The 24,305-nt window shown below is 41.5% G+C and overlaps 1 protein-coding gene across 21 annotated transcripts in view; it reads left to right on the top strand.

Annotated features, from left to right (window-relative positions):
• Positions 1-24,305, top strand: part of CLASP1 (cytoplasmic linker associated protein 1) — a gene marked incomplete at its 5' end in the record, with an annotated part of 162,964 nt that overhangs the window by 135,110 nt on the left and 3,549 nt on the right. For 13 of the 21 annotated variants that reach the window (XM_083732126.1, XM_083732125.1, XM_083732139.1 and 10 more), the window contains 6 exons: positions 11,407-11,557; positions 11,808-12,054; positions 12,995-13,185; positions 15,542-15,670; positions 18,055-18,261; positions 23,896-24,012. In XM_083732126.1, the coding sequence (XP_083588252.1) occupies positions 11,407-11,557; positions 11,808-12,054; positions 12,995-13,185; positions 15,542-15,670; positions 18,055-18,261; positions 23,896-24,012 (1,042 nt within the window). Of the gene's footprint in view, positions 1-3,340; positions 3,458-11,406; positions 11,558-11,807; positions 12,055-12,994; positions 13,186-15,541; positions 15,671-18,054; positions 18,262-23,895; positions 24,013-24,305 lie in introns of all 21 variants that reach the window. The other 8 variants (XM_083732135.1, XM_083732132.1, XM_083732121.1 and 5 more) reach the window with 1 other exon arrangement.

Genomic DNA, 24,305 nt, shown 5'->3' with positions numbered 1-24,305 from the left:
CTCAGCTTGAGGAACCTGCATGGCATATTTCAAGGATCTGAGCAAAAAGGCCAGGGACAGATTAGATCGGGGAAAGCAAAGGGCATGGTTGAATATACTTGATGTTTAGATTAGGGGGTGTGCTATAGCTTATTGGTTTAGTGCAGGCTTCGTATGCATAAGGTCCCAGATTCATTTCCTGGTATCTGTAAGATTCCTGACCTAAAAACACTCATCTGAGGCCCTGGAGAGCCAGCTTCTTAATGTTCATATAATACTCCTTTTCCAGTGAAATAAATTTTAGGGACAATTTAGACTAAAAACACAAGAATGTCATAAAGGGCCCTGAGGTAATTGACACCAAATTTGTACTAGAGACCAAATGATTTGCTTCCATAGTGTTCATCACAATACACTCATAGTCAGAGTAAAGTGTTGCAGCTCGGTATTTAGAAACATTTTCAAAAAGGTTTAATTGTCCAAGATGCACATTTTAAGCAATATAGATGCACTGAAGAAGACTTCCATTGCTAGATATCAGTAAAATGGACAGTGTTGATATTTGCATCTTGATGTCACTTGGCTATGCAGTTCTTGTTCTCCTAACCACACACATTTCTAAGTGTGACTCTGCTATTAGGTAAAGAGCCTAGAAGGCAATGCTTTAGCTCAAACATCTTATTGAGGGTTCCATTCTGTACACATACCAGTAGATGCACATCTTTGAGCTGGATTAAAAAAACATATTAGATCAATACCTTTATTAAGGCAACCAAAATATCACCAAACAATGTGCAAACTTTCAGGTTCTCCAGAACTCTTAATCTGGCTAGATAAGTAAGCAGAGCCAAGGGTGTTGCAGAGAAAATCATGGCTGATGGGGTTTCTGGTATTCAGCCAATTATTTGCTTTTCATTTTCTGGCCATTTCTGTGGCTTTCCTGTTCATTTTTGTAGCTTTCATGTTCAGCTCTCTGAAATGCTTGCTGCATTTTTGAATTTATTTACTGTTTGTTTATTTCTAATTGTGTTCTGTTTTTTATTTTTGTTGTTGATGCTGCTGTCCTTGAGTTTTAAAATAGACAAAAAAGTAAAATCCTGCACCTAGGTCAGAAAGTTGACATAGGAACACAGCCTTGAACTATGAATGAATGAATGAATGAATGAATGAATGAATGATTTGTAGTAGTGAGATCAACGTCTTGTATTATTCTTCAGATGCTTTGGGGCTGATAATGCCTGAGAACACTCTAACAAATAATTCCTCTTCTGTTTGAAATGTTATTTTCTTGATAGGATGTGGTATTTTTGAATTATAAACCTGTCCACTTGCATGGCTATAAAGTGACAGGATTGGTGGTCTCTCGCTCTTTCTTTCTCTCTCTCTCTCTCTCTCTCTCTCTCTCTCTCTCTCTGTGTGTGTGTGTGTGTGTGTGTGTGTGTTTCAAAAGTTGGGATTGAATGACTTTGGATGATTCCCTCACAGGTAGGTGAGATTGGCATCTGTGGAATTTATTGCCCTTTCTTTTCCTTCTCTGTGAACCAGTATCTGCAAGCATAACTGCTCTTCTTATCTCTTTTTCTTGGGTGACTTTCCTTATTCTGCTGCTCAGAAAGAAACTGCTGTGACATGCAATAGAATTATTTCTGACTTCCCATTTCCAGTCTTGTAGCATTTTTCATACACCAATGTGATCTTTATCTTTATAACGTATTTAAAACTCAATAGAAACAAAGTGACGGATTGAATATTCCAGCAACTCCAGAAGGAAATGTCCTGAGATGTTAGGTTCTAGCAGTGATTGCGGGCTCCATATCTAGCCTTCTCTGACCTGACAGATCTCTGTGATCATTAATAAATGTCTAGGAGACCAGGCTGGAACATTGTGATAATGTTAACCTAACACCACTCCTAACTATGCTTGACTTAGAACAAACCATGGCTTTTAATGTATTTTTAATCTCCTATTGGAAGCCGCCCAGATTGGCTGGGGAAACACAGCCAGATGGGTGGGGTATAAGTAATAAATTATTATTATTATTGTTATTATTATTATTTATTATTATACATTATTATTATAGAAAAATATGCACTGTAGTTTTGAAACTACAATTTGAAAACAGAAAGGAGAGGGAAATTGAAAAGGAAAAATGAGGAGAGAAGGAGGGTGATTGAACCCACGAGGTCCTTGCAATCTCCCAACTTTAGTTAGGAGAACAGGAATTTTCCATCTGTACTGAATCTCCCTCTCTCCTGCCTTTTAACTTTTAAATCACACAAGATGGAAATGCATATTGGCTTTGCAGTGCAATCTTATGCATGTTTACTCAAAAATCCTTAATGAATCATCATAACATGCATGAGAAAACTCAGCCCAAAAAACCACGTTTAGTCAGCAAAAGTTGATTGGGTGGAGATGGAAAGCAGAATGTAGACCACTCTGATAGGAGGCAGAAGGATAAGAACATCTTTTTGCTTCTATGTTTTGAAGAGCAATAGCTTTGAAGAATGAATGAAGAAGCCACAGAAACAATTACCATTCAAACTAGAGTCACAAGTTATCAGTGAAAGCCCCTGCTGTTTATCAGGGCCTTGGACAACCTTTTTTTTTTTTACAAGGCTCATTCTACTTCAGCCTGACAGTAGACCTGCTAATTTGGAAGGTGTCTTTTTAAAATGTGCTGAAATGGGGTGGATTAGGAGGAACTGTGGGTTTTGTTCGAAGAAGAACTTGCCAGTGATGACAAGTATTTACTGTTCATATGAGTATTCAGTCAGAGGACCAGAGACATAGCTATAATGCTAAGAAGAAACACTGTCCTGGAAGTTTTATTGGGAAAATGGATTATAAGATTCCTCCCGCCGCCAGGTCATCTGTGAATGTGTATATCAGACCTGGTGACCATCAAGCACTTGGCTAGTTGTGAAGCCCTTCTGGAGCCTACATTCTGTTACCCAGGTGAATTTGTTCCAGATGCATATTCAGAACAGCAATCACCTCAGTATTTTAACATTAGGTGAACAATTGAAAACCACTTCCAGAGAAAGCCAATGGCCAAATTTTCACTGATTTCAATTGCAGGATAGCATCCTGGGTCTATATTGTGAAATACGCAAACAGAAACAACACATTGACTGTCCTGAAATCCTTAAATAACAACGTTGGTTGATACTAAAGATATTACTGAATAACAACATATTTACACGGAGTGTTTCTGTCCGCTTTGTTTCTATTAAGTTCCTCTCTTGCTGAGAAAGCATGAAAAGACTCAGCCACTCAGATTATAGTTTTGTTTTCTCCTTTTTTTTCTTTTTCTTTTTCTTCCTCCCTTTCTCTCTTTTCTTCCTGTGATCACTGCAGTCGTTTCTGGGGTTGGAGTGCAGATGGGCTGTCGAAGCACCCCCCTCCCCTTTTTCAGCCTAACTCCATCCCCGTTGCTCCTCCTCACAAGACTTTCAGGCGCTCTTACTCTCCCAGGTAACAAGCTACCTGTTAATCCATCTTGTCTGAGGTGTCACAATGTTATTTACCTTTTGTCTCAGGTAGGGTGCTTTCCAAACAGATAGGTCTTGGAGAGGCAGAGGCAGGCAGCAGCTCTTTGCTTTCTACTTTTTATCTGTGGAGAAATCTCCACTTCTCAGTTCCAGAAGCTTTACCTGTTCAGCCACCACACCGAATTGTCAGAAACCATTCCTATCTCTTCCTTCATTCCTTCTGCTGGAAGCACTGCAGTAAAGGCAACGTCAGGCAAGCAAGTTTCCCAGGGTAACACCTTAGCCCACTTCCCCGTTGTGCAGTAAAGCCTGGGGTAGAGTCTTGCGATAAACCACCCAGAACACCAGAAGCACGGGGAACGTAACTGAAACATAGATGAGTTGCTGCTGGAGAATTACATTGCCTTGACTACCAAAGGGGAAAATGGGTTCCTGGCATCATTGGGCGATGTTGGGAAATACCATGTTGTCTCTCTGCATTTAGCGTTGTGCTTCCTAGTCTTTCAGCTGCACCAGGAATCAGTATTCACTTGAGTACATAGGGGCTGGATCACACGTTACACGGCATGTTTGCTGTGTGTATCCTGATGCGGGTGGGGGCAAATGTCTGCGCATCTTAGGCATGCTGGTCATGACATGAACCAGCTTGGCCATGGCTTCCTGGCATGTATTCTGCAATCTGTGGAGAAGTATATATCACCCTTTCACAATTCAATTTGCCATACAAAAGGCAAGCACTGTTTTGCTGCATTAAATGTGAATCGGCCCTAGCTGCTGTATAGTCTGTGCATAGTCACTAGCCTCAGTTAAATTGGCCTCAGTAAATAAAGCTGGGATTCCGCCAACTGGGATTGCGGCGGCTCCCTCACTGCTGGAGCAGGCTGGGGAAACGGCACAAACTATTCCCCATCTTCAGCATGGGTATAGTAGCTTCTGGCTGGATCAAGGCAAGTAAGATTAGCATTCTGTTCAGCCCCCTTTTTAACTTGACAGTGTCTCCTCTCAAATGACACCGCTTTCTGAGGATACACACTGAACTGAATGCTTGCCTCAATTGGGGAACAGCCATAGCTCAGTGGTAGAGCATGTGCTCTCTGTGCAGAAGGTGCAAGGTTCAATCCATGGCATCTCCAGTTAGGGCTGGGAAAGTCCCTTGTCTGAAACCCTGGGATGCTGCTGCCAGTCAGTGTAGACAGTACTGAGCTCGATGGAGCCAATGGTCTGGCTTGGTATAAGGCAGCTTCCAAGGTTTCTATAAGCATCCAGCTCTCCTTGCAGAATAAATGAACAGTGAGAACACTGGAACAGATAGATTGCGTTCCCAATTAGTTTACTGGGCAAAGACTGCAGTAGTACTGTACTACAGATCATTCTATTTGCCATTATGATACATTCACAGGCAACAGCTAGGAATATGAATAGCAATGGATATGAAAATGGGAATGAGGATTTTCACACAGGTCTAGATTCTGTCAGCCTGTAGAGAAAGAGAGGGGGATTGTTGATATTTAGAAGAACTCTCCTTCACCTTAGGGGCCAATCCTGGTTAACTTTAGGGAAAATGTTAAAAGCTCCAGAAACTGGTGAGCTCTGAATCCTAAAGACTGTGTTTGTTGGAGGCTGTGGCAGTTGGGAAATAATATTGTGACATCTGTAAAAGCCACGCATTTCTCCTCATCTCTTTGTTCACTTTGTAATTCTTCCAGTTTTCTGCATGAATCATTGTTTTCTATCTTGTATGATTGATGGGATATATTTGTTCTTTGTAAATGGATGTTGTTCCATCTTGCACTTCTTTTTCTCTCTCCTCGTGTTATCTGTGTATCATACAATTCCTGTACTGCCTAAATGTATTTTATTGCACATGTGGTTACTCTTAAAAAAACAATATTCTAGAAATTGCTTTTCTTCCTTCCTTCTTTCTTCCTTTGGCTATTTTGTAACGATTCATTCTTAGGTTATAAAAATAGGTTCTTCCCTTGTGGATTTTGGATGTCACTGATATTTTAAGGCTGCAGATAAAATTCCATTCCATGATACAAGTTGTATGACATAACCCACACATTTGTGTAACTGTGCTCCACAGATGTTATTGTTTTAGAATAGAAACTCTGTCTGAATTAACTCTATGAGCTGCTTTAGCTACTAAGTGTTAGTAGGGGTGGTTTGGTTTTTTTTAATAGCCAACATCAACCTTGTTTAAAAAAGCCCTACTTCTAAAATAATGTCACCCCACCCACTTTTATTCTCAACAGACTAATAAACGAACTGATGCAAATAGTGTTTCCAGTAGATACAGGCTATTATTGCGTGCATGTGCAACAGTATAGAATGTGATAAACAAAAATCCTGCCTTGCCCTGAGAGGCTTATAATCTAAATTTAGACCCAAGGAGGAAACAACAGGGAGAGAGGCACATAAGTAGAAAGAGGAGAGCCAAGAGTTGCAAAGGATGCTTGTGAGTGGGTGTCAGTTGCTTATTCTTAAGTTTTCTATGTACTCTATGACTATGGGGGGGGGGGGTTATGCCAGAAACGTCACAGAAGGAGTGGATTTTTAGCTACAGCTGGAAGGGGAAGGGAGGTAGCCTACTTCTTCACACAGAGCATAGTTAAACTATGGAACTGGCTCCCACAAGTGGCAGTGACAGCCGCCAACTTGGATGGCTCTGAAAGAGGAATAGGCAAATGCATGGAGAATGAAGCTATCAGTGGCTACTCGCCACACTGGCTGTGTTGCGCCTCCACTGTCGGAAGCATTATGCTTCTGAATGCCAGTTGGTGGGTATCACAGGTGTGCAGAGTGCTGTTGCTCTCGTAGACAGCTTGCAGGCTTCCCATAGGCATTTGGCTGGCCACTGTGAGAACAGGATGCTGGCCTGATCCAGCAGGCTTGTCTTTTGTTGTTGTTGCTGCAGCTCTGCCAGTGAGTACTGGGGAGGACCGCTCCCCCTTAAAGCCCACCTTGGGCCTGGGGGCAGGCCCCATACTCACCGCCACAACTTATAAGGCTCCAAGGAGGCCTGGGGGGTGGGATGGATGTTTAGTCGGGTGTGGGAAGTTGTTTAATTTTGGTATGTTTGTAACTTTTACTGTTTTTGGTTTTTATTGTTTTTTGTATAGGTTTTAATTTGATTTTAAGGGGAGGGATCAGGACTGCCTGGGAGCCAACAAAATGGCTGGGGCAGGTTCCACAGGGGGGGATGCACTGGGACAACCGATCTCAGTGGTCATGGGCAGGAGGAGGAGTTACGCTAAGACCAGACGATGTCATTACCGAGGAGGCAGGTTTAGTCATTGTTTGAGGACTATCCCTGCCACTGGGTCTGGTCTTGACTGGATGGATACTGGAATCAGCAAGGGATACCCACATGACCTGAAGGTGCTGCTGTGCAATGCCAGGTCAATGATTCATAAGACCACTGCCCTCCATGACTTGATCGTGGGCCATATATGAGAATGGATGAAAAAATCATTCAAATTAGAGACCTAAAGATGCTACAATTGGAGGAGCTAAGTGTTAAGAAATCATTGTGCCAGTAACAAGTAGAAAATTTCTAGAAGGTTCCAGAGTTTTTTCCTTGAATGTATGGGAGTGGCACTCTGAGCTTAATTAGCATCAGCTAGAAGTGCAAATAAGAAGACCACTCGGTTTGGTTTTTGCATATGCCTGTTCCTGTAATTTATGAGGTGCTGGAGATAAGACAAGACTTTTGTTTGAAAGTGTACTGTTAATTGCTGTTTATGTTAACAGTTGAAAATATATAATGCTATCGTAATGCTTGTACCCGGTCTGGGAATAAAATCTTCCTGTTTAGGGAAGTTTTTAATGTTTGAAGTTTTATTATGTTTTTAATGTTCTGTTGGATGTTGCCCAGAGTGGCTGGGAAAACCCAGCCAGATGAGCGGGGTTGTTGTTGTTATTATTATTATTATTATTATTATTTATTATCTCTTGACTGAGACTTCACAGAGTTTGTGCGTCATCTTTGAAGCAACAACTTTGTCATTGTTCACGACTTCCGTGAGAGAGAAAGAAGATAAACTCTGCTAAACAGTTTAAAAGAGGTTTTACCTAACCACCAGTGTCTGCACAGTGAAAGTGTATGGACGGTAACCTCTAATATTAAGGTGGTAGTTGGGGTCTTGGGTGTAGAGCAGCCTTGGGTATAGTGAGCTTGTGAAAGCCCAATGAAATCTAAGCACTGAATGCCCAAGCCCTTGGAGATGTGGGACTGGATGAAGGAAGTAGAGATCTAGAAAGTGAGTCTATGTTTGAATGCCATACAATTCTGCCCAAAGCCAGAACATAGAGAGATTAAGAAAAGTCCCAAGAAAAGGGGAAGGGATGCTGCTGAAAATGGGTAGGAAGAGAAGCAATCAGCTGTATGAAAGGCAACATAAATCAAGGAAGGTAAGGTCAAAGGCTGTGTACACACCATGCATTTAAAGCATACTCCTACCCTCAAAGAATCCTGGGAACTATAGTTTATCCCTCACATACCTTCTATTCCCTGCACTCTTAACAAGTATAGCAATCAGGATTTTGAGTGTGTGCTTTAAATGTGTGGTGTATACGCAGCAAGAATCCAGAGACCTTCAATTTTGCTGGTTAGAGAGAGATGGTGTAGAGACTGCATGAGCAAATAGCACGTTTCAAGACTTTGGAGGTAAAAGATGGAAGGAAGATTGGTTACAGAATGAGCAATTCTTTCAGAACACGGGAAATGGTGGCACATTTGAATATGATAGAGAAATAACTGATGGAGAGAGAGAACTTAATTTTGTGGTAGACTGGGTAGAATAATGATGCAAGTGCTATTACAGGTAAATCCTAGATTCAACCATTCCACAAAATCATCCTAGCAAGACTTTCACTGTGGGTGGTGTAATAATAATAATAATAAAAATTTTTATTTATATCCCGCCCTCCCCAGCTGAAGCCGGGCTCAGGGCGGCTAACAATAATCAAATAATCAAACAATCAAATAATCACACATTCAAAATATTCATTATAAAAATTAATTAAAATCAAATTAATGGCAACCAATTAAGCAATATTCTGTGCAGGTTGCCAGAGGAGGGAGTCAGGCTGCGCCCTGACCAAAGGCCTGGTGGAACAACTCTGTCTTGCAGGCCCTGCGGAAAGATGTCAGGTCCCGCAGGGCCCTAGTCTCTTGTGACAGAGCGTTCCACCAGATTGGAGCCGCAGCCGAGAAGGCCCTGGCTCTAGTTGAGGCCAGCCTAACCTCTCTGAGGCCTGGGACCTTGAGGATGTTATTATTTGCAGACCGTAGTTTCTCTGTGGGGCATACCAGGAGAGGCGGTCCCGTAGGTACGAGGGTCCTAGGCCGTATAGGGCTTTAAAGGTTAAAACCAGCACCTTAAACCTGATCCTGTACTCCACCGGGAGCCAGTGCAGCTGGCATAGTACTGGGTGAATGTGATCTCGCAGTGAAGACCCCATAAGGAGTCTCGCCGCGGCATTCTGCACCCGCTGGAGTTTCTGGGTCAGTCTCAAGGGCAGCCCCACGTAGAGCGAGTTACAATAATCCAGTCTGGAGGTGACCGTCGCATGGATCACAGTGGCTAGGTCAGGGCGAGAGAGATAAGGGGCCAACTGCTTAGCTTGGCGGAGATGAATGCCAGGACGAGAAGCCCTTTATTTTTGCCATTATCAGAATGTAAGGAAATTGATTCTTTTGCAAAAAATGTAACTTTTATGTATCTTCTTATCAGTGAGTTACAATCACATTTTCAAGTGGTTGAAAATTATGTTGTTGAAACTGATGGTGTAGTTGAAACTGACAGTGTAGTTGAAAGGGCTTTCATATTTGTTTGTTTTTCCACCACCACTGGCAGATCTTCCTTCCAAGTTTTTCTTTGTTCAGAGATTAGGTGTTGCCTTATGCCTGCTTTGCCAAAACACACCATGGACATTCAGTTCTGGTAGTGCTACTTGGGCTGGTGTTGCAGAGTTAGTGCATTGACAGAGGTCCAAGGATTGTATCTGTTCCCAGTATTCATGAAGCCCAGAGAACTCAGGAGACATAAATCTTGTCTTTGGTCCGCAGTTCTTTGAATCCCTTCCAGGAAGAGAAACCTCTAGACAATTGTCAATTGCTGAAACCAGAACGTTGTTCTGGTGAGGTGCCAGGCAAAACATGTTTCCATTTTGCGAAACATCCATTCAGCAGAGGTAATATGTGATGGGAGAATCTATTTGCCAGTTCTTTATTTCAGGCACATTTCTTTGGACTACACTATATGTGAAGGGGGCAGACACTTTTGTTCATTCACAGTGCTGCCCCCATCTTTATATAAAGCATCTTCTATTGAACCCTGACTGGAAACACAGGTAAAGTGGGGGAGGGGGAGCTAGAGTTCAGATCCTTTGCCCATGTGCATTTCTTGTTGTAAAAAATGAATACATGTACACTCTGCTTTATATGTGAACAGCACACACCCATGAATGTTTTCCCCATCATGTCTAGTTTGGCTCTATATCTTTCCTAAGTTGAGGCATACCAGTGCAGAGAGAAAATGGCCATCTTTCACCCCTGTTTGGAAACGTTGGGATTCAGTTCTCATTCCTTTCATTTTAGCAATGAATAGTCTCCAGCCCAAGAGTCATTGTACATAGCTGGTTCACACACAACACGAAGAGGACAGCATAGTGATCACTGTGCCTGGTCCAACTCCTGTGAGCTAATCCATGGTTTGGCTTAGTGTGTCATCTGAACCTGGACTGGTTGTTTTGCGCACTCCAGACAAACCGTGAACTAAAAGCCCAAGAACATGATCTGGTTACAGATAATGGCTTGTATGAAGTGAGACAAGCCATGAGACATGGTTTAAATGGCATGCTAAACAAAATGATGACTTAGTTCACACCAACAGGATTGCAGGAAGGTCATTTCCCTTGCCTTGCTTTGCAGTGTAAGATTGCAACCACCAGTGTGCCCTGCTTTCAAACGATATTCATAGTTACAGGGTTTTTATATGGAATGGTGGTCTGCTGGTGTCCCTGGTAATATTCAGTCACATATACTCTGGTATTTGGGTCCAAAGTTCCCAGTGAGCATTAGAGAAAAGCAGGGCTTTGCTGATAGCTCCCCACATTTCTTGCATAAATCCATTCCAAGTATTATATTGACACAAACTGCATTGGCATCAGTGATCACACTGGACTACCTGTGACAGATCTGGATGATCCAAAGATGATCAAGTATCCAGTTGGGCCAAAGAGGAAGCTGTTTCATATATGATACTCCAGTTATGGTAGTAATAGACTTAAGCCAGCTTAAAATTTAGGTTAAACTAGCTTTCCTCTGGATATAATCAATTTATGTTAATTTAGATAATTTGACTTTGGTTTCTTGGAAAGCACAATTAAAAGCCCAAAAACTAGGGTTGTGTATTTCATACATTGTCCATGGTGCCATAAACTTTTCAGTTTCCATTATCACCGATGTGCATTTTTATTAGTAACCATTTACCATACTTCATTTATTTGGAACTAGGATTGACTACATATGCTAGAATGCTCGAACTTCATATGGAAATAATTGATTTTGATGTGCCTTTTGGTTAATGGTAGTATGAGATAATGCTGTTTAAATTTTGGCTGAAATTATTACTTTTAATTATTTCTAATATACAGTTGCTTCACTGAAAGGGCTGGTTGAGTATTCATGTTCGCCATATAAATGTAGTATCACAGTCAATATTTAGTTTATGTTTGCCAGGTTTATACCATCCATAGCCAACCTCTGAATCCCTGTTTTGGGGTCCTGAGTTCATGCCTTGTGAAAGTTAACATAAGTTTTGAAGCTGAATTTCAAATCATGTGTCCCCAAGTGGGCTATATTATAGATCAAAATCAAGAAAACCACTCTTTGTTTTTAACATTCCATATGTGTTTGATCTTCAGCATGTTGGATTACGACACAGAGAACTTAAATTCTGATGAAATTTACAGTTCCCTTCGTGGAGTCACAGAAGCAATTGAAAAGTTTAGTTTCCGCAGCCAAGAAGATCTAAATGAACCAATCAAGCGTGATGGAAAGAAGGACAGTGACATTGTAAGTAGGCTTCTGGGGATATGAAAGGATGATGTTGATGAAAATGGTTAGCAAAATGTCGTGATTTTGAATAGTTTTCCTACAGGGAAAATATTTTCATGCCATTTGACTTTGATAATCCAATGCCCTTTCTTAGCATTGAACTTCAGGAGTCAAATCTTGCAGCTTTTGCTCTCTTTGCGATCTTAGTAACTGCATCTAATGTAAGTCTTGCTAGTCTTAATTGCCCTTGTTCTCCCTGTTCCCACAGGTTTCTCGAGATGGCTGCTTAGCCTCACCAGCCACTGATGTGCGTGGAGGCAGTGATGTTGTGGAAGGGGGAAGGATGGCTCTTGATAACAAAACTTCCCTACTGAACACCCAGCCCCCACGTGCATTTTCGGGACCCCGAGCCCGGGAGTATAACCCTTACCCACACTCGGATACTATCAGCGCCTATGACAAGAGTGCCCTTAAAGAGGCGGTGTTTGATGACGATATTGATCAGCTTCGGGACGGTTTGTTTTTGTTTTCTAAATTCCTGGACGATCCCCATTCTTGCTTTAAAATATGAATATTCCTATTTAATTGGTGATGAAACTTGCTTCTTGAGTTCAGTTTCCATCACCTCTTAACTCATCTCTGCTAGAATATGCAAAGACAGTGAATAATATGAAACTATTAATTAGGAAATCCTAGTCTTTAAAACTATAATATGAATATGTTCATTGAGTAAACTTAGTGTTTGCTTTAACATTTACAGTCTTTCCCCCTCATCACTTTAACAGGATAAGGCTGATGGGGTGGGAATGACAGGAATGTCATTGTTATTAGAGCCATTTCACATTTTCTGACAGCCCCTAGTAGTAGACCAGTATTCCATCTCTGTGTTTTAGCTTCAGCACATGAACTTGAGGGAGAGACAATGCATCCTTAAATAGTTGGGATCATGAGCCTGGAGACTGTACCTGGAGGCTGGAGCCTACAGCAGTCTGTGTGTGTGTTTGAGTCAGGGCCATAGCTCAGTAATAGAGCACAAGCTTTGCATGCAGAACATTGTGGAGCCAACCCCTCACATTTTCAGGTAGGGCTGGGAAAGACTCCTGCCTGAAACCATGAACAGCCTCTTATGGCCATTGTAGGCAGTGCAAAGATGGATGGACCAATGGTCTGACTTGATGAACCCCCAGAACAGCTCAAAGTGGAAGGAGAGGGAAGATTATTCTATCAGGCTAGCAGAAAGGTTTGCATTGACAGAAGAACATTTGCAACCGCAACACTGAAATGCTCCCTAAGTATGTTAATGTTATAGATCAACGTGTATTGTAGCCAAAGGATGAGAGATAAATCATATTTATAGACGCTGTGAAGAAACAATGTGAATCTGTCTCATCCTCAACCATTTGCAGCAGTAGGTTCTGATTTGTCCTCATTGTGCTTTTCCTTTTCCCTTCTCAGTGCCCATTGATCATTCTGATTTGGTAGCTGATCTTTTAAAAGAGTTATCCAACCACAATGAGCGGGTAGAAGAACGGAAAGGGGCCCTTTTTGAGCTACTGAAGATTACAAGGGAAGACAACCTAGGAGTTTGGGAGGAACATTTCAAGACCATTTTGCTGTTATTGCTGGAAACGCTTGGAGACAAAGATGTAAGCTATCAACATAGGATCCAATATCTTTTAGGGATCTTTCAGGTGACACACATTTTCTACAGCAAATGGTGCCAAAGGGCGATGTTTTCCCTTTATATGGGGCTATTGTTTAGATGGAGTGGCAATAACTGTGGTGGTTTGCTATCATTAATGTTTCCCAGGAATTCAAAGAAAATGGAACTAGCTGCTTTGGATGGGCTTCTCCAGAATACTTCAGACTGCTTTAAAAAAATGGTCCAAATCTGGTTTCCACCCCACCCCCTTAAAAAAATATATATCCATGTGTTCTGAGCAGCACTGGACAGTTGAGTCCCGCTGCTGTTTAAATTTCCTGTAATGCCTTCAAAGTAGCCTCATTCTGGGGCAAGATGTGAAATCAAAATGGCAGCCCCCAGCGTTGCTGTGCACCTTTCTGGTTGCCACCCCTGCTGCCAAGTAAGCCTTTTGGAGGAGGCGATCCCACCAGAGGGCATTTTACCCAGGGCTTCCTCAGACCTGGAGCTGCCCACACAACTAGATAGGAAGCTGAGAGAATAGGGGCAGATCAGTATGAACATGGATGGTTATGAATGCTAGCACTAAGGAATAGCCACGCCTTTTAAAAGCACTGTGTGATCATTGTTGCCCTTTGGGTGAACACAGTTGCTACTGCCATAACTTCATATGTTTAAAAGATTTCTATCCTGCCCTTCAGCAAAGCCACCAGGTCAGTTTGCAAGAATGAGATGATGAAACAAATAGAATAATAGAAACTTCATTATCCTTCGTTCTATTTTCTTGTTTTATGAGAGGAAGTGGACATTCCAGCCTCTGAAAATCTCAGTTTGGTCATCACATCTTACCAATCGCCTTTAGATTTCTGAGCACTGTACCAAAGCAATCAATGGAATCATTTCTTAGTTGTTGAGCAAAATGTAGTGGTGTCACCCAGCTTGCCTTGACAGCAGTATAATACAGCAACTAGGTAAACCAAAGGTAGCCAGACTTTAGTTTGTTGCACTTGAGGATATGGTCTGAACTTACAAAGGCCCTTGGCTTACATTTCACAGGCAAATAACTGGCAGCATTCAATATTATGCCGGCTGGTTTCCATCTCCCCCACCCCCTGGCCTACCACCACAAAATAAAAACTGAAACACTAGCACTTCACCACTGAACGTTTACTCAGTTGATATGAAGTATCTGAAGTAGTGCCCGTGGTTTTACCTGTTTGAAATGCCATCAAACTATTATTCTGAAAGCAGCAGTTTGTTGCATGCCAGTTATTGTTTGGTATTAGTTTGCTGGTAGTTTGCTACCAGTTATTGTTGTCATAGATGCGTCAGAAGACTTATTCAGGGTATGAGTCATGTTCTAGCCTGTGAACTGAGCAGGTGAATACTCAAAGCATCAGGATGTACTGAAAAAGTTCAGCCAGGAGCAAGTTAAGCTCAGTGCTCCTCTGTTGAAACCGTAGGCACTGTTTGGAATGGCCGTCATCCAAAAGCATAACTCAACAGTTATATAACTTGAGCAGTTGTTCCTAGTATTCTTGTTTGTAACATCAGTAAATGGCAAGGCGGGGGTGGAAGTACACCGAATGACAAGAACTGTGATAGAAATGCTGGATAGATTTATTGCAATATAAAATAGAACAGTACTTGGGTTTGCTATGCTTAACAATAGTTGTAGCTCTTCTGAATGCAGTGAGACAAGAGGAGTACAAACTTACCTTAACTGAATTTCAGTTGGCAATGTGTTGGATTTTATTTTTGGTATTAACATGCATTTAAGAAACATACAGGATCAGAACTTTGCATATCTCTTCTTGAGATTCTTAACAATGGGTAGCTGAGATAAAGTGACCCACAGAATATAGAATCTAGAAAATCCCAGCCTTCATTTTAAAATAGAATCTGCCTCTTATTCTTGAGTCAATACATTTAAAAGCATGGTGACAGCTCAGAAACTAAAAGGTACATGCAAAGTCAAGTTATTTCCCACCCACCGTGTTATGGATTATAATTCTTTTGTGTTTTGTTCAAATGTTTTAAATTTGGGGGGGAGGGTTAACAGACACAGAAGCAGAATATAATAATTCTGCATATAAATTGCTCACTGTTAGGTAGCATTTACCTAGTTCTCAGATATATAACTGAATTTTGCAAATGAGTTGAGACCCATGATGTGTGGTTTTGAGGGATCCTCATTGCTAAGCAAGTCCCTCATAACCCTAATGCTCCCCTTTTCTTGGTCTAAAAGATTTCTCCCCAAAATAGAAACTGTGCCAGTCCTAGCAATACACACTTTATGCTAGTCATTTTGAAAAACTAAATGCTCTCTTCTCCAACATGTGCTTCTTCTTTTGATTTAGCATTCAATAAGAGCCTTGGCACTGAGGGTGTTGCGAGAAATCTTGAGAAACCAGCCTGCAAGGTTTAAGAACTATGCTGAACTAACTATCATGAAGACTCTGGAAGCACATAAAGATTCTCACAAAGAGGTGAGGTGGCTGTTTTGTTGCTGCTGGAGAAGCTCTGTTGTCTAGGGCTTGTTGGCAAGAGACTCATCTCAGCCCTCTTAATGGTCAAAGCTTAACTTCAAAGGCTGACAGATATTTCTGTGCCCGTTCTACATAAAACGAATTGTAGTAGACAGGAACCTAAATGCCAAGGAAAAGTATTAAAATAGAATGGGTGGTGGTTAATGCTAATACTACTCAGGGTAGACTCATTGAAATTAATGGAGATTAATAGCAGGGGGTCAACACTGAGTACAACTGTGTACTGTAGGGTTACTTTAAAGTAACATCTGAGGCATTTTATAGAGAAATGGGGGTGGGGTGGGAATAGGATTCTTGGCCGCAAAATGGGAGTAATAGGCAAACCAGGCTACAGGAGACAGCCATGTAACCCATGCAGGATTATAGCTTGAAGCACAAGGTGGCATTATCCGGTTAAGCAAGCAACATGAGAACAAAATGTGTAAAGACTGTCTTAAAAAGGAGGACCAGAAAATATTTAATCCGTTTAATAAATCAGCATGTCTGTACTACACTTTCTTGGAACCAGAGTCTCCACATGACACTCATTTTTTTGTAACAGCATTTAACAGCAGTTGTAAACTGATTTCCAGATAAAGCAGCTGGACAAAACATTTTGTTCTGAAGGAGTGCCTTTATTGGCAGGCATCTCCCAAGCACACATTCTTTTTGATTCACCTTGACTCTGTGCCCTTGTTGGGGTTTTTTTCCCCCCCTTCTTCTTCCCCAAATCACCTCCACACACAAGTGAGTGGAAAAGCTTGTCATCTCCCAAAGCTTTCTCTGCCGGTTTTCCCCCTTTTTGTCTAAAACACTTTTGTACAATTGTGTCACAGGGTATCAAAATTATGTATAGTGCTTAAATTGCTTCAAACTCTTATGCTCTCATTGCCACTTGTGTGCATTTGTGAATATATAAAGCACCAACTGTTGAGCTATCAATAAGTATAGACATGCATCCCGCTCCAGAAATCAATGTTCAGATGTGTGCAGGCATATCTTGTGGGTGGTTGTATTCATTACAGTTGTGGAAAGTGCAAAAAAAGGTAGATATAGACTCAGTACTGAAGAGCTCAGTATGTATGTTTAGCTTAATTGTACCTTTTGTGGGTGAGAATCAGTCCTCCAATTCCTTTTTCCTATGGAATTATGGATTTTCACTTCACCTTCATGTTGAACTGATGGAATTTGCTAAAATAGTTGCCCTTTTTAAAAGTAAAAAGCAAGTCAAATATTTCAGTTCTGTCACTTGTAAAAATTACAGGTGCCATTGTTTCTGATGAATGTACCTGTCATCCTTACAGGAATGGGTATTTATAGATATCTGAATTACCAAAATATTTAATTATTTTTAATGTGTATTTTTGCAAAATCTTAAACATATACCTTTCTTAAGCAAAAAAATGCATGTACAGTCATTAAACCTTCATATTACTTTGTCCTATTTGTGTGGCAAACAATCTTAGTTGTTATACAGTGAAATGTACATGTACAGAATAAATGTATATACAGCCTTAGAATTATATTAACCGTGTTACAGTGTGACAGTGCAGGAAAACACACTGGTACTAAAAGGTCTGGTATCTTAACTTGAGGAAAATATAATATTGAACAAATTAGTGTATATCTGAAACCATAATTGGTTCTTTTTATCATACATTATTTTATCATACAGCCTAATAAATTTGCTTCAGATGTGGAGAGGATGGATCAAACAAATCATTTTGTCTCATAAAGATACCTAAACTTAATTTGCTTTTCCTCAAACAGTCACATAACAAATACTTTCAATTCATTACACAGAGCATATCTGGGGCTGTCTTCAACCCCCAAAATACAGAGTATACAAACCTAAGATAAGTCAGTGGCTTCAGAAAGCTGTGAGGTCCACCTTTCTTCTTAATGCTACCTTCAGCTATACATTATCCTGCAGTGTTTGTTTCTTCTGGCACATTTCATAAGCATTAAAATAAAAAAAATTGGGAAGGTCCTGCCATGCCTACCATTGTTGGCATCTGTCTGTCTCAAGAGACAAGGCAAGAGTGTCATCAGGAGTAAACTCAAACCATTCAATAGTTACAACACCTGCTGTGGCTGTAGAGACCGATACAAGAGAGACATGTTTTATTGCAGTTGGGGCAATACAGAAAACCGCATTTTGTGACTATCACCAATCTATTACGTGTATAGATTCAAAACACATTCTCTAACATCAGTACAATAACCTAGTTCTAGAGGACTGCTGGGTCATGCTAAGTTTTAGAAATGGAAATGTATGGGTTTTCTGTGCAGTACTAATCTGTAAAATGTAAATCTCTCCCCCCCCCCCTTTCCCCAAATTCTAGGTTGTGAGAGCTGCTGAGGAAGCCGCTTCCACTCTGGCCAGCTCCATCCACCCTGAGCAGTGCATCAAAGTGCTGTGCCCCATCATTCAGACAGCTGACTATCCTATCAATCTGGCTGCTATTAAAATGCAAACAAAAGTCATTGAGAGGATCTCAAAGGAGTCTTTGCATCAACTTCTTCAAGACATCATCCCTGGCCTGTTGCAGGTATGCTACCCTGAATGAACGCATTTAGTCCGCACAAACCAAGTATTATTTAATATTTCTTTGTCAGGTAGTAAGAGCCACTCATTATATATTATATATGTATAATTTTTATAAACGATTTTCCAATGCACATGCATTCTCTCTTTCTTCAGGTTGTGTTTTCTTCAGGTTGTGTTTTGTGTTTTCTTCAGGTTGTGTTTTGTGTTATATGTAGTATAGGGTTGGGAAGAAAAGGGGGGTGGGAGAGAGGGGGTGTGGTAAGGCTAATGTTCTTTTACTTAGTGTATGTGTGACGTTTTTGTGTCAGCATCACTTGGGTAGATTTCTGTTGGAGGAAGGTTGCCCTGGGGTGGTGGACTCGATGTCTTTCAGGGAGATGCCTCTCATATTTAGGTTAAGGTCACCTTCCAGAACTGCTTTCCCTTCGGAGAAGGAGAGGAATTTGTTTGGTGTTTTCTGGATGAACTCTGGATGAACTTGAGTTTGGAGTATATATGGAGCCAATTGTCAGTTTAGTTTTGCCTTCTAGTATCCCTTTTGCCTTTTAGCACTGTTGTGGCTTTAAAATTCAGGTCTCTACTAAGTCTCTACTAAGTATTATGCCTTTCCTGAGCCAGCTGCAACTCTAGAGTAGAGTCAGTGGGGCGGTGAGGGGGTGTGGATCTAAGGCAGGTGTGTTGCCTCCAGATGTTGCTGAACTACAACTCCTATCGGCTCCAGCAAGTACAGTAAATGGATAGGTGCAATGGGATTCATAGTTCCCCACACCTGTTCTAAATGTCTCAACTTGCCCCCAAACCCTATATAGCATCTCCCTGGTTTAGTTTTGTGACCATCTGACAGTGTATGTTCTTGAACTTTGTTTTCTTCCATTAGTCTTTATAGGGATGTTGTAGCCCATCAGCCCCAGTCAGCGTGGCAGATGGTCAGGGATGATGGGAATTGTAGTCCACAGTACCTGGAAGGCATTGCATTGGCAACTCCTAGACAGTCTGGGTCCTGTGTATCTTATGAGAGCACCTGTTGAACTCCTTTATGATCTACTGGATAAGCCCTGCTTAAAGTTTCTGAAAACTGGAAGAAACTTATTTTATTGGCTGCGTTATGAATCACTTATCCATGCAGTGTACCATAAAGATAATTTAAACACTAAGAATACACAAGGTTGCTATGGTTAAAAAAAAGTTCGTTTGCAGTAGTTGCCTTTCACGCATCTCACAGGATAGTTTCATGTCTAAATATATGCTCCCGCCTGATCATTTCCTGGCGCTTTCTCAGGTTATTTGAAGATAGGCTCTTTCATCTGCTCTCTCCCACCCTCCCACAGCCAGTAGCCTGAGATGGCAGTTGGTTGAGGGAGGGGCCAGTAAGCTGGAACCGCCATTGGGAGCTATAGAGCTATAGGTCAGGCAGCTCTCATGACTTTGTTTCTCCTTACCTCAGGGCAACCAGGCTGGGTTGTTTTTTTTTTTTTTAAAGAAATAAGAAATAAAAAGTAAAAATCAGTTGGAGGACTTTTTCTGGTTTTGCCCATGATTTGGAGTTATTTAGCTAGAGAAACTTATAGGGTCTGGCCTGCAATGTTTTTGGTTTTTTTGTTTGGCCATTTTAAGGTTCTCTTGTGATTTGGTTCCTGAACAATTCAGATTAGTACCATATTTATGGTTTGGGTTTTGGTTTTTTTATGAGTATAATAAGAATATATCAGCCAAAGTGAATTGTATTCTCTTGACCCAAGCCTCCAATAGCATGGCGAAGTTGGCAGCTGCGTTTTATGGGTTCTCTTTCCTCTGAAAGTTACTAGACACGTTTTGTACAAAGTCAGAGACGCAGCCATGTGTTTGAGGTGGACAAGAACCACGTTATAAGCAGGGAACTCTGGCAGAGTTCCAGCTGGCTCATTCAGTATCCTCGGTTGTTGTATGGCGCACATGATGTCAAGGCGTATTCAGAAACAGAGGTTCTCCCTCCCTCTGCGCAGCTGACTCTCTGCTTGAAAGATTATTGCGGCAATGTTCTTCCACACCTTTGTGCCCTCAGATGGCACATAACCATCATGAAAGCAGAGTGCTGCTTTAAAATGCTCTACTGGCTCCCCCCCCCCCCGGTTGAATCAATATTTTGATGTGTATCACAGACACAACTGCCCTCATTCCTGGTATCAGACAGTTGTGAAAACGGGACTGTGTGTTCTCCCCTCTCACCTATTGGTACACTGAAACTGGCAAGTTTTGCCTTCTTGTAAATGTTGGTCACACTTTCTGAGCTCCCAAGTTCTCATGAGTGATTTACTACACCACACAGTTTGCAAAACAAAGGTGCTGGTGCCTTGGGGAGGTTACAGTTCATTTCCCGTTGTGTCCTAAGAGGCAAATTGAACTGTTACATGCAAATATGTGCTGTGAAGGTGATTTAAAAAAAAAAATCAAAACCACAGGAGGGACAACTTTGAAAATTGGCCAGTGAATGAGAAGTTTAAGTATCTCCCGCTCCCCACCACTCCTTTCACACTGCAACTTCTGAGGCTTTTAATTTTTAAAAAACAGGCACCCTTTGGGTCTTTGTTATACACATTTACGTGTAATATACAGTTTAGCCCTGAAGTGTTCATTCATTCAGTTGGCCTTATCTCTTTTCCCGTAACTCCTGAGATGAAGCCTTCAGTCCAGCTGAAGGGGTGCCTCCATATGTTGTTGGATTCCAGTTCTCATCAGAGCCATGATAACCTCCCAGCAGCCTGAAACAGCCTTTTCATTGGACTGAATCTCCTTTTTTTTTTTTTTTTTTTGGAGTTCATTAAGGTTTCAAAGATGCAGTTACGTTAGGTGGTGCATTTGAGTGAACTTCCCCATCTGGATTTGTAACCCAGGTTGTCTACTTGATTTTGTCTGGAGGGTCGTGTTGGTTAGGGTGAGAGCTGCCCTCACTTGGAATTCTTCCTCTAGAGTGTGTTGTGTCTTTTGCTCTGAGAGAAAAATCAAAAGCCATACAGTTGGTGTCACTTCCAGTGAGATCTGGCCATATAATGCCTGGCTATTGCATATAACCATGTTCAGTTCTGCAGAGGGCTAAAGCCCAGTGTTTAAGAACTTCAAGAGTTGTAGCAAAGCCAAAAGACCCTTTTGGCAGCAGAATGAAGCAGAAAGAAAACTCTCTTGAGTGTTTCAGAAGCTTCTTCTCTCTGCAAGACCTGTGTTAGAAGGCGAGGTGAAACCCAGTGCCTGGGAGAGTCATTGGATTGTGTCGCATCTTTTACAATGTGACTCAAGTTGTTTCTCCTCAGTCATTTTAAAAATACTGTTTCATCATATTCACACAGTTCATGGAATAAAAACTGTTTTAAAAATAGCTCAAAGGAGGCACGGAGCTGTATAAGTCAAGCAAATTATTACCTTGTCAAGATGAAGTCAAATGTATAATTATAAAAAAGTTAATTTATAATGAACTTCACCCTTGTTTAGCATGATGTGGCCTGCCCTTTTCTTCAATTGAGGCCAGTTCGTCATTTTTTGGCTACAATGCTACACTGACTCAGATGGAGAGAGAATCTTAAAAGGCCAATATTAACCAAATGGTTGATGGCTACAGATGACCACCTTCTTGCGTAGTTTCAGTTGCCGGGCAATAGGATTCTAAGTGCCTACCAAGTGGGTCATCTGAATCTGTCCTAAATCAGGAAGCAAAAAGTTGATTTGCAGCCTGGAAACAGGGCCCAGGAATTTAACCCTAATTGGACACCTGCTCTGGAAATGAGAAATAACACCGGTATTTTTATACTTCTGCCTCATTTGATGAGGATTCTTGCCTTAGTCTTGCTTCATAAATACCATTCCCCTTTAGTGTCTGGCAACAGGAGAAGGGGTGGGAATATGGTCTGAAGATAGTTGTAGCCTTCTCCCAGCAGAGGTCACTCTCGAGCCAAGGGCACAAGAAGACCAAAAACTCTGTCTGTCTGCCAGGGCCTTTCCAGAAGCTGATTTTAGTGCAATAATTTCACAGCTGTGACTCAGTTGTTGTGTGCGATCCAGGCATCATTCTGCAATGTTTTGCTTCTGTTGAGACCACAATTTTTAAATCCCCCACAGCTGTTTCCTCTATTGGTATTGACCTGCCTTCGAAAAAACTAAATAAAAAATCACGAATCTTTAAAAAGCAATCGCTTTTTGAAGTGGCTGAGCTCTTGCCAATGCTTGATGCTATTTGTTGTTGAGCAGTGTGAGTGATGCAGTGAAAAAGCACATTGCTTCAATAGGAGTAAAAGTTTTTTAAAAGCTAAAATGTAGTGTTCCCCAAACGGTGTACATATTATGAGGGAGGCGGTGTGTTCTTTGGCACTAGTGATGTTACAGGCACTGTCTTATAGGAAACAAAGCATTCGCAAAACTGCATTTCATACAGCACCCACCTGAAGCATGCAAATACCTCTCTTGTTTCTTGGGGGACTTATTTTGATTGTAATCCAGCCAGCACTCGTTGCCAGGGATCACTATTAGAAGGAATGCTATGAAGTATAAAGAAAACGTAGAAAAATAAGGAAGCGGGGGGGGGGGAGTTAAAGGGGGAAACCTAAGGAAGCAATTTGTCTCTCTCTTGCGCGCGCGCGCGCGCACACCCACCCACCCACCCCAAATAAAGACAAGTGAGGATTGAGCAGGCTCAGGGGCCACAGAATACGAATGTCTGGATGGAGCATGGGATGAAAAACAGTAGGGAGCAGGAATTGAATTGAGTGTCCTGGAAAAGGACATGGGTGACTGGGTAGAGTAATGGACTGCAAGATTTTGTTGCAGGTTTCACTGAGTGGTTTTATTTTTTAATTTTTAAGTGCACTGTTCTATATCACTGCATTTTTTCTTTTACAAAAAAACATTTTTAGCGTATTATAACTTATAATCAATTTATTGGTCAGAATTCGTTCTTGGGTTTTGGTGTTCTTTTAAGGTTAACCTTCTTCTCTGTACAAAGTTGATGTTCCTTTTACAAATGCAAATATAGGAACGCCTTCCCTGTCCCAGGCAAGCATGACTCAGCCTTCTGGGAATTCCTTACCAAAAAGCCTGTTTCCTGAAGTTGAATAACCTGCATTTCGGTGGGTTAAGGAAGGGTTAACTGGTACTAGAGAGAAGCAGACCGCTGCCCAGTCCTTGGCTAATAAACCCACAGTATGAGCCCAACCTTCCATGCAGGGGGATTCTTGGGTGCTGGGGCTACCAGTTCTTTCCTGTGAGCCAGGCTGGTAATCTGCTGTCTGTGGAGAGCTTATGTAGTTCCTGAAGCCATATGTCACTTTTCCTATTTATTCTGTCAGGTTTTTGGGCACGCCAGTTTTCAAGGGAAGGGAGGAGAGAAGGGGAACCCCCTTCCAGGTTGGAGAAATCTTGTAACAACACTTGTTTGATCTGTTTTATATTTGCTTTATGATTTTCTTTTGCAGGCTATCTTGAAAATTATCTTTTTTAAAATCATCATCATCATCATGTTGGGACTAGGTTTCTCTGTGTCCCTGCATATTTTAATTGTTCTCATTTGAAAGTGTACTACAAACCCACTCCACTAGCTCCTAACCCCGAAGGAAGAGACAACTTGTGAAGAAACCTTTCGATTCCCATGACTCCCTCTGTTGTTTCCATCTAGGGCTATGACAACACAGAAAGCAGTGTTCGCAAAGCCAGTGTATTTTGCCTCGTGGCAATCTATTCTGTTATTGGTGAAGAACTGAAGCCTCACCTTGCACAGCTCACTGGGAGTAAGGTACGTGCGGCCTCTTGATTTTGAAACACATGCAGTTCCTGTAACTTTAAGCACAGCCAGCAGGCCAAAATCAGGAGCAGTTGTTCCCAAGCATTTTGCTGGCTTCACAAGCATTCAGGAACAGCCCACTTATATATGTAGTTGGTTACTGGCCTTTCAATACTGTATTTCGGCTAGTTCAAGATGGAGGAGCATCTGCCATACATATTAGCCCGGAAAAGAGTCCCCTATAATATAAAATGGCCTTGCTCAGCCACAGCAGCGTTTGGGAGAAATCAATAGTTGTGGCACAC

Source organism: Podarcis gaigeae (assembly GCF_964106915.1).
Source record: "Podarcis gaigeae genome assembly, chromosome: 1".
Lineage (NCBI taxonomy): Eukaryota > Metazoa > Chordata > Lepidosauria > Squamata > Lacertidae > Podarcis > Podarcis gaigeae.
Note: the sequence above shows the minus strand (reverse complement) of the source record. Positions and strands in the feature narration are given on the sequence as shown.